The sequence below is a fragment of the Elaeis guineensis genome, chromosome 1 (genome assembly GCF_000442705.2).
Source record: "Elaeis guineensis isolate ETL-2024a chromosome 1, EG11, whole genome shotgun sequence".
NCBI classification, from domain to species: Eukaryota; Viridiplantae; Streptophyta; class Magnoliopsida; order Arecales; family Arecaceae; genus Elaeis; species Elaeis guineensis.
The window spans coordinates 107884726-107895639 of NC_025993.2; the positions used below are offsets into that span (position 1 = coordinate 107884726).

Genomic DNA, 10914 nt, shown 5'->3' on the forward strand with positions numbered 1-10914 from the left:
GGAACAATACTTAACATAAATAATCTGAACAGGACACCAACCAATTATATTAACAAATATTAACTGAAAAAAGAATAGGAGTAGTTTTTGCTGCTCAAAACTATAAGGCTTTTACATACATATTTAGTATGATGTTAGGAGCATCCAGAATCTAAGGAGAACAAGAAGCTAATGGTTCTATTTTGGATCATATTTTAGAGATAATGTTATTCATTAACCCATATAACTATTATGTATGGCATTCTATTTTTGCTTGAATGATTGCTTGGTTCTTGTAATTCAGTTTGCCATGTCAACAAAGTAAAAGTAACCTGTAGATGGAAATGATATGTTCTCTACAATTCAGGTTCCTGTCTTGTTTCTAAATACACCCAATCATTTTCACTTCTTTTGAAATACATGGTTCCATGTAAGTTTAGAGGCTAAAATATCAACAAAGATCCAATCCAATGATCCAGAAAGAAGTGATAATACAAAAATGACTGAATAAGTAATGACCAGGAAAGTTGCTTCCCCATCGTCGTTCAACCCCTTCCACAGCAGCTGCTATGGCACTGCCTTTCTCTGCAGCCCTTTCCATTCTCGATATAGCATCATACAGGCACTTTGTGATGTCCAGCATGGCAATAACTTCACCATTGTCTACAACAGGAAGGTGTCTAAATTTGCCTGACAAAGATAAAGTAACTCATAATGGAAAACCTTGTGCGGTAACAGAAGAAAATAAGCATGCATTAATACAAGACATAAGCTTGTCATTAAAAACTTAATGATTTGTTGATATTTGTAAAAAGAGGGGAAAAACATAAAGATATATAAGTAACACCACAAAATAATGTTAGCATATCACCTGATAAACATGCAGTCACATAAAATTCATGACATGACAATTGAAGATATACTTTGACTGCAAATTTTCAAGAAAGTTTAAACCTTCTACCTTTTTTTCAGAATATAGAGAAGCATAAGATATAATTTTCTTTTAGTAAGGTAGAAAATTTTTGACAGTTTATGTATATGATGTTTAACAAACAGAGGCAGAGAAAGACCTTAGATGTTAAGGGGTCAAATGAAAAGCAAAGAAGAACTCAGAGATGAACCAGGCCACCCTGCCTCTGTGCAAAGAATTCTTTCCAAGTTCTACAGCTCTATTTGGACAGTAAACAAGACATTTATATCCTTAGTTACTTCAAAATTTTCATAAGGTTTCCTATGCATGTAGTTACATGCAGAGGTTAGATACATCATTCAAGAAATCTATCTCTGGTTATTAGATTTACTACTCTCAGGTTTTCTTCCTACTTCTAGGAAATGATTTTAGTCAACTTAAGTGAAAAGGAAAACATAAAGATACTTTGGCCATGTCTAACAATGCACTCTCATAGTGCACGTATTGATCCTGCTTGCCAATATGGAAGACCATCATGCTTAACCTTGTTAGACTATTATCTACAAAATCTTCCATGACTTGCATTGTTTACCAGGATTTTCCATGTGCCTCATCAGTTTGATTGCCTAAAACTAGAACTCCTTGCCAAATTCCTTCCAACCTCACAAATACATAAGGACCACTGTAACTAATATAAAAAGTGGCTCAGGTTGGCTGCTAGAAAGGTAACTGACGTAACAAGTTCTCATGCAAAAAATGAGCATTATCACTGCTTGGATGAATCTTACCAAGATGTAGATGAAAACATGTTCTCTCTGAACGCTGAAAAAAGTTCATATCCTAATTATACTTTAGGCATATCATGGCACCATCCACCCAATTTGAGAGTCAATTCTCTTCTAAGCAAACATGCTCCAGTTGTTTTTCCTTCCCTACACAATCCTAATCAAAGGTCTACCATATTCCTACATGGAATGACCTAGATACCATAAACTTTATTTTCTTGTCTAGTAAATCAAACAATCAAACAGTTCGTTCTTGAAATCCACATTTCCTCTCATGAGGTGAATGCCCGTTACCATTAACATAAAATATCAAAAATTGCATTCCTGGATCTCTACAAAGATGGCTCTACCAGCATCTATCTGTGCGGGCTTCTGCAATCTCACTTGGTAACATAATCCACAGCAATACTAATAGCAGATATCAGAATGTAACCTCTTCTTTTTCCCAAAAAAAGAGTGCTTCAAAAAAATTCTTGAGCAAACTAACCTTGGACCATCTTCTGCAATGCCTCAATAGCCAGAGTATCCGCCATGACAAACACAGGATTCCTAGTCATAATATTTGAAACAATTGTCTGCTCTGGCTTCAAACCCTCCGCTATAACCCTGGTTGATATATCCTGTCAACCCGAAGACCAGAAAGCCCCACGCAATTCGTCATTCTTGAACCAAGGCTAGCACAAAACCCATTAAAAGATCAAACTTTATCCCAAAAAGATCATTAAAACAACCTTATCCGTAACAATCCCGGACAGAAGCCCATTAGCATCCGTTAGCAGAACAGAATCCACCCTCCGGGCAGCCATCCTCCGGCAGGCATCCGAGACAGTCGTCCCCTCGGGAATGGTCAGAGCTTTCGACAACCTCAGCTTCCTCACCGTCCTCTCCCCACTGCTCCACCTCCACAAACCAATCAAAACCCAAACTTCATCACAGAAAGAAACACAATCAAGAAGAAAGGAGTCGACTTGCTTACGACGCTTGCTTGGGAGACGTCGGCTTGGCGGGGTTCCCGTTCCCATTGACGGCGCCGGCGCCGCCTCCGTTCTCCAAGTTAGAATTCTTCCTGCCAGCCGACGGGCCGCGCCGTGGGGCCAGATGGTTTCTCCGCGGGGTAGGGACGGCGCTGGTGTTCATCCCAGAGCTCGGATTAGGGTCTCCGAGGTGGCGGGGATCAGATTGGAAACCCTGGATTTTGAAGCGGAAGGTCGAGAGGAGAAGGGACCGAGGGTTTTCTCCTCTTCTCTTCTCTTCTCTCGAACGCCGGCTTCCGCCTCTAGCTTTTTTTCCCACTCGATTCCTGGCTGTTTGGATTTCAAATTATTGGATCGGCAATTACTAGTAATAAACCATGTAGATATCCAATGGAAGGTGGCGTGGAAATTACTCCAGGTGGTAGCTTCTTTGTTTTGTTAAAGAAAGTGACAAAGATTTTGCCAGTTTTGGAATCACAAATGTGGGCCCGGCAAGGAGGCACAAGGAATTGCTTCGTTAGAGAAACAAAAAGAAAGTGGGGACAAAGAGGGGTGAACAAAGACCAGCCACAAAGCTATGCCTTTAGGATAACGGCTCCTTTTGTGCGTCCACGTGGTTCAAGTTTTTCTTGTGGTGCATGGTGCCTTAGCCAAATGTTACGAGACCCGAATCTATTACCAAAATGTTTTCTTGCATTGTTTGGTATGCGATGGTGGAGGGGAATGGTGCTCCATACTTCTCATGCCACCAGCCAAGCGAACAACGCAGGAAATTTGGCAACATATTCAGGATCCATAGCATTACTTGGTGCATTAGTATGGTCTTGGCCAAGCATATTGCCTTGGTTGGTGTTTGTTGTCTTGGCATGTATATCGTATTACAATAAAACAGTGTATGATTGATTTAAGGGAATTTATCGTGCATTTTAAGATCTTGTGATTGGAATAGTAGCTACCAAAAATCATCTCGCTTTAAAGTTATAAGTAAAACTTGCCAACTCCTATAATTTTTAGAAAAAAAAAAAGAGAGAATTTGTTTGTAGCTTTTGAGGATACAATTCAAACCTAGAATCATTGAGTTTTAAGTTATTAAAATAAACCCTAGTCCGACTTGTTGGTAATTTATCAAATATATCTATATATACTATATTAAATCAAAATGCTTGCGTCAAGCAATCCAGACCTCATCTCCAAAGCCTAAGGTCAACCCCAATTTTAATTATTTTACTTATTATTTGCTTTCTTGATTCTATTTTAATCAAAGTGATAGTGCTTCTCCATGGCTAGAGTAATAGTTTGAAACCTATAATTTTTAGAACTTATTCAATAATAAGACCTTGCAGCATGCTTTCATATGTAAGCTTGGAGTACATTAGATGACAATCGTAGTTGTTGATGGCTACCGCCTGATGCATTTAATATACCAATAATAGATTATAGAAAATTAGACAATCTATGGTATACCAATCAGAAAAAACTACCTCATTGAGTCACCTATGCATAACAAATCACATGAAATAGCCTAAATTGTTGCCTCTCATGTGCACACATGTCAAGAGAGATGCATGTTATGCAGGATTTAATTAGGATTAAACGAAACAAGTACCATTGGGGCAATTCAACCGACTCCTCCGATTCTGACTTTCAATCAGTCTGATAAGTACAAACCACCGACTATCAATCGATTGGCCGACCAACAGTCAGCTATTCTCAACCATCCCTAACAAACTCCGACTATGACAACTTAACTGATTTCGGACCGAAGACCATTGGCATATCAAAGTTGCCAACCGATGGTCATTCGGACTTCTACAACTACCGACATATGATTGACATATTTTGATTATCGATATAAAGTCAATATACCAGAAACCGTCAGTACAAAAAGTGCATAATGATCAGAACATGCCGAAATAAAGTGGGACCCACATATCTAACTGTTACAAATGGTTACCAACAACTCGTCTATAAAAAGAGGTAAATAAACAGCATTTGGTAAGACACTCTTTGAGCTGAGACTCTACTTCTCTAAACATTAATCTATTGTTCACCATTCTTCACTGATTTAAGCATTGGAGGATCTCCGTCGGACATAATTTCAATCAGTGCAGACTTCATTTTGTAGGTGCTCTTCACCGGCGTCAGACGCAATAAGAGATTGACCGCAATAGATTGGCATGCCAGAGAGGGCAAGATTATGAAAAATCATGATAAAAATCAGAGCTCAAAACAACTCTACAGGATCAATAAGACAATCTTTCCATCAGAAAGATCTCCCTCCTCCACCTCCATTGGTAGAGCCCAGCTTTTCACATCCTGTCATCACTACGGACGCGTAAATTGCTGCTTTAATACAGCAAATGAAGGTGTTAACAGAGACGGTGCATAGCCTCCAATAATAATAGATACAGCAACAGCAGTAGCTGCTGGCGGAGGACCTGGTGGCTCATTAAGTGCAATCCAAGCACAACCGCCATCCTTTAAGCACTCACCCTCTTCATCTCCACAACGACGATCGTCTTGACATTCTCATCGAGTTAAGCAACTGCTTTCTCAGTATTTTCATCATGCCGCTCCATCATTCACGACGATCTCCCTCTCCTTTTCGTGTACATAGCATCAAGAAAGAGAAGAGGCCGTATGTACCTTCTACTTTCCCATCCTCAAGTTCTTCAAGGGATTCTACCTTTGGATTTTTCTAGCAATGATGGCTCGACGATTACGAGTGCAAATTTAAAGAGATCGACCACCAACTTGTCCGATTTCAAGTAGAAGATCGAAAGTCCTCTAATGACCTCGACTTCTATATTGCCCAACCTCTCTCTCAGTGTATTTTGGATGAGCCGATCTCGTCTTGGATCAAGATGCCACAGATTGAGCCATATGACGGCTCCACCGATTTAATTGATCATTTAGAGAGTTACAAAGCTCTCATGATGATCCAGGAGGTGACTGATATCCTTCTATATATTGACTTTTCGATAACTATTCAGAAGGCTGTTCGAGCCTAGTATTCTGGACTTCAGTCGAGAAGCATAAATTCTTTCGAACAGCTTGAATATTCCTTCATAGCCCATTTTAGTACTAGCCGAAAGGTACCACGGACATCAGATAGTCTCTTCTCAGGTAAGACCGAGACATTGAAAGATTTCATGGCTTTCTTTAACACCGCCACACTTAAGGTTAGGGATCTCAATGAAGATATGACCATCTCGACCATGAAGAGAGATCTGAGGGGATCCAGATTTATCTACTCTTTGGATAAAACTCTTCCTCGGACCTATGCTGAACTTTTAGAGTGCGCATACAAGTATATTCGTGCGGACGAAGGTACTTCTGATTGGTGCCGGATAGAAGAAAAAGGTCAAAAAAAGAAATAAAAAAAGAGTGGAGCTCTGACCGAACCAAATCGATCAACAATCAATAAAGAAACTTCACCCCATCGATAGAGTCCAAGGCCGAACAACTATGGTATCAGGTATGATTTCTATACTCCTCTTTCTGTTCTTCGTGCATAAATCTTAATAGAGATCGAAGGAGAGGAGTATCTTCGACATCCCCGAGAAATTGCGATAAGAAAAAGTATTGTCGGTTTCATCGTGATCACAATCACGATATCGAACAATATATTCAACTTAGGTATGAAATAGAGACCCTGATTCGACGTGGCTATCTCAAAAAATTTTGACGAAATTATCCAACTCAACCTCCCACCGATCAATAGTCTCAACTACAAGCTGAGGAAACAATCAACAATCGATCAAAGGTGGGAGTGATCAATATGATTTCTAGACGACCGAAGGATTGAGAGGCAACTTTCGAAGAAGAGTCGGTCAAGAAACGATGACTTGACAATATAATCTCTTTTTTGAAAGATGATGTTCGAAGAATGCAAACTCTCTATGATGATGCTGTCGTCGTCTCGATAACGATAGTAAATTATGATGTAAAAAAAAAATTTGATCGATAATGAAAGTTCTATCGACGTACTCTTTTATTCGACTTTCTTCCGAATGCGACTACCGACTGACCGACTCAAAAGAGTCTCAACGCTATTAGTCGATTCTACTGGAGATGCAGTTACCATAGAAGAAAAAATTATTCTCCCACTAACTGCAGAAATAGATCCACAACAAAGTATCGTTCTCTTGACATTCACAGTCGTCCGAGTTTTTTCAGCTTATAATGCCATACTTGAATGACCAGAACTTAATGCCTTAAGATTGGTAGTATCAACATATCATTTATTGATCTGATTTTCAATAAGAAATAGAATTGAAGAAATACGTGAAGATTAACAACTTGCTCGACATTGCTTAATGGTCTCTACAAAGAATAATCAATCTGAAGACACTTTATCCATTGATAAATTAGATTAAAGAGAAAATAAAGAAAGGGATGAATCAGCCAAGCAATTGGTTCCTATCTCGTTAAGAGAAGATAATCCTGAAAAGATGGTTCAAATTGGATCGTAATTGTCTGATCCGAAGCGATAACAACTCATGAATCTATAAGAGCAAATGCCGATATTTTTGCTTGGTCGGTAATCGATATGGCAAAAATTTTTTCAAAAATAATAACTCACCGGCTAAACATTGATCCTAAGATTAAGTCGGTGAGACAGAAGAAAAGATCTTTTGCTCCTGAAAGGCAGAAGATCATCGATGAAGAAGTCGATAAGCTCCTTACGGCTGGCTTCATTAGAGAAACTAATTATCCTGATTGATTCGTCAATGTAGTGATGGTGAGAAAAGTCAATGAAAAATAGAGAATCTGCATCGACTATACAAATTTAAATGAAGCTTGTCCAAAGAACAGTTTTTTCTTAACAAAGATTGATCAACTAGTTGATGCAACTTCGGAACATCGACTTTTGAGCTTTATAGATGCCTTCGTGGGTTACAATCAAATTTGGATGGCACCCAAAGATGAGGAGCACACTGCCTCCATAACTGATAAAGACATCTACTGTTACAAAGTAATACCATTCGATTAAAAAATGTTAGAGCTACTTATTAATGACTAGTCAACCAACTGTTTAAGACATAAATTGGATGTAACATGAAAGTCTATGTTAATGATATGCTGGTAAAAAATTTTCAAACTTCTGATCACGTTCAAGGCTTGGAAGAAGCCTTTGACACACTTCAATGATATCAGACGAAATTGAATCCGACTAAGTGTGCATTCGGTGTAACTATCAGAAAATTTTTTGGATTTCTCATGTTGCAACAAGGAATTGAAGCTAATCTCGAGAAAATAAAGGCTATCATTAATATGAAGCATCCAAACTCTAAGAAAGAAATACAATAACTCAATGGAAGAATCACTGCACTCAGCCGATTCATCTTAAAATCGGCAAAAAGATGTCTACCCTTCTTCAAGACCCTGCGACAAGCAAAAAATTTTTCATGATTAGATGAGTGCCGACAATCCTTCGAGGATCTGAAAAAATATTTGATATCTCCACCATTACTTACAAAATCAAAAGTGGAAAAAATATTGTATCTTTATCTGGCGACTTCAGTAGAGGCTGTTAGTTCGGTATTTGTCCAAAAAGATGAAAATCAAATTTAACGGCTAATTTATTATACCAGCAAGGTGCTTCATAATGCTGAAATACGATATCCAAAAGCAGAAAAGATGATCTATGCTCTGATCATATCATCACAATGACTTCGATCGTACTTCCAGTACATCCAATAGTTGTCTTGACAGATCAGCCATTGAAGATAATTCTGTACTGACCCGATACTTCAAGTCGAATGACGAAATAGACAATAAAACTTAGGGAGTTCGATATTCAATATCGCTCACGATCGTCAATGAAGGCATAAGTTTTGATCGATTTTATCGCTGAGTATACCGTATCCGATGATAATTCTTAAGACGAACTCGACGACAAATCGAAGCAAATTAAAACTTCTGAGGTCGACTTAGCATTGGTGTGGGTGCTACATATTGATGGAGTATCCAATGCATAAGACTGTAGAGTCAGTCTCATCCTCATCAATTTCGAAGCCCTTCGATTTAATTTTAAAACCTTAAATAACTAAGTCGAGTATGAAGTCCTTTTAGCCGGCTTGAAGATTGTCAAAGAACTTGACATTAATAACTTGAAGATCTTCACTGACTTACAATTAATCATCGGGCAAGTTAAGGGTGAGTTTGAAGTCCAAGATCTCGTTCTGATGAAGTATCTTCGAAAAGTGAAAGATCTTACATTAATCTTAAAATATTTTGAGATCTCTCATATTTTAAGAGCAGAGAATGCTCGAGTTGATGTACTTTCTCGACTCACAACTACTTCATTCAGCTCGCTTGATCGGACGTTCATCGAATGTCTTGAACAATTGAGTATTGACAAAGTCAAAAAAGTATTGCAAATCAATGACGAGCTAAGTGGATGGATCTGATCATCCAATATTTGACTGATGAAACTCTACCTGTAGATCTTTCAGAAGCTAAGCAACTAAGATGGACAATATATTTTGATGAATGGACAACTCTATAAAAGGTCATTCTCTCTTTTCTTACTAAAGTACTTGAAATCAATGGATGCTGACTATGCGCTCCAAGAAGTTCATAAAGAAATAGTGAAAATCACTTGAGGAGCAAATCATTGACTTATAAAATCTTGCAACAAAGATATTATTGACCCACTATGAAGAAAAATACAGCTGAACTTGTTCGAAGATGTGAATCATGTCAGAAATATGCTAACATACAACATCAACCAGTCAGTCAGCTGACATCAATTATTGCACCATGGCCCTTCATGCAGTGAAGAATTGACATACTTGATCTTTTTCCTCCGGCATCTGGTTAAAGAAAAATTATAGTGGTTGCCATTAATTACTTCATCAAATGGATGGAAGCTGAACCCTTGACACAAATCACTGAAAGTAAGATAGAAGACTTCATTCAGAAATCAATCATATGTAGATTTGGTCTGCCACACGCCATCATCATCGATAATGATTGATAATTTGACAATCAAAATTTTAAAAAATTTTATGTAAAATTTCATATTACGCACAAGCTCACCTCAGTCGGCCATCCACAATCCAATGATGAAGTGAAGGTGACAAACCGAACAATTCTACATGATCTCAAGATCAGATTGAATGAAGCTAAAGACCTTAGGGAGGAAAAATTATATCTGATCTTATGGGTATATCAGATAACTCCTCATATACTGACAGGAGAATCATCATTCAACTTAGCCTATGAAACTGAGGCGCTAATTCCACTTAAGATCAGATTGCCATCAGTAAAAGTCGAACAGTATAATGAGCCGAGCAATTTTGAATGTCGGAGAGCCGACCTAGACTTACTTTCGGAAGTCCGACAGCAAGCTCAAGTTTGGATGACAGCATATCGATAGAGAGTAGTCCAGTATTACAATGCAAAGGTCAAATCAAAAGTTTTTCATCTAGGAGATCTGATCCTAAGAAAGAAAGAAGTTTCAAAGTCTTTAGATCAAGAAAAATTATCTCTAAAGTGAGAAGGACCTCATAAGGTAATCGAGATACTTCGTCCGGACGTATATCGACTAGAAACTCTCGATGAAATGACTACTCTTCGGACTTGAAATATCGATAATTTGAAGATGTACTATCAATAAAGTTGTTCACATGTATGACATATTCGGAATGAAATATTAGAATTTTAAATCTTGAAATCTTCAGTCATCTACAAATTATCTACAAAAATGATATCAGACCAATAAATAATCGATCAACTTGTATCGACTATATCTCAATTTTTCACTGTAAAAATCGATTTAAATTGAATGATGACGTCAAATCGATAAATAATCAAACAGCTTATATCGATTATCTCAATTTTTTATTGTAAAAATTGACTTAAGTCGAATGACTACTCATGTCGATTTAGTTTTAGCTAAGCAAAATATTATGTCGACTCAACTCCGATCAAGCAAAAAATATATCGATTTGACTATAGTTGGTCGAAGGATATTCGGTTTATCACCATCTATCAAATACCTAAAAAGTCTAAAAGCTAAGTCAGCTGATATCCGACTAGCAGACAAACTCTATTATAATTATTGATCGACATTCAACTCATCGATGGATAATCGAGAATCCGACTGTTATTCAATGATATTGATGGTACACCAAGATTGAAAAGGGATTCCATATTTAGAAAAAAAAATTTTCATTCATTAAAGAAGAGATTACAAAATTAGACCCAAGGTTTGATTATAAAATTAGACTATTGTTCGATTACAAAAAAAAGGAGA

General features: G+C 37.6%; 1 protein-coding gene across 3 annotated transcripts in view; it reads right to left on the reverse strand.

Moving 5' to 3' along the window:
• LOC105038387 (CBS domain-containing protein CBSCBSPB3) overlaps positions 1-3008 on the reverse strand; it is a 34848-nt gene extending 31840 nt beyond the window's left edge. Inside the window, exons 1-4 of one of the 3 annotated variants that reach the window (XM_010914180.4) lie at positions 2651-3008; positions 2406-2574; positions 2162-2294; positions 499-669 (exon numbers count right to left, since the gene is read on the reverse strand). In XM_010914180.4, coding sequence (XP_010912482.1) covers positions 499-669; positions 2162-2294; positions 2406-2574; positions 2651-2811 — 634 coding nt within the window. In that variant the 5' untranslated portion in view covers positions 2812-3008. Of the gene's footprint in view, positions 1-498; positions 670-2161; positions 2295-2405; positions 2600-2650 lie in introns of all 3 variants that reach the window. The other 2 variants (XM_010914182.4, XM_010914181.4) reach the window with 2 other exon arrangements.
• Between the last annotated feature and the right edge of the window lie 7906 nt (positions 3009-10914).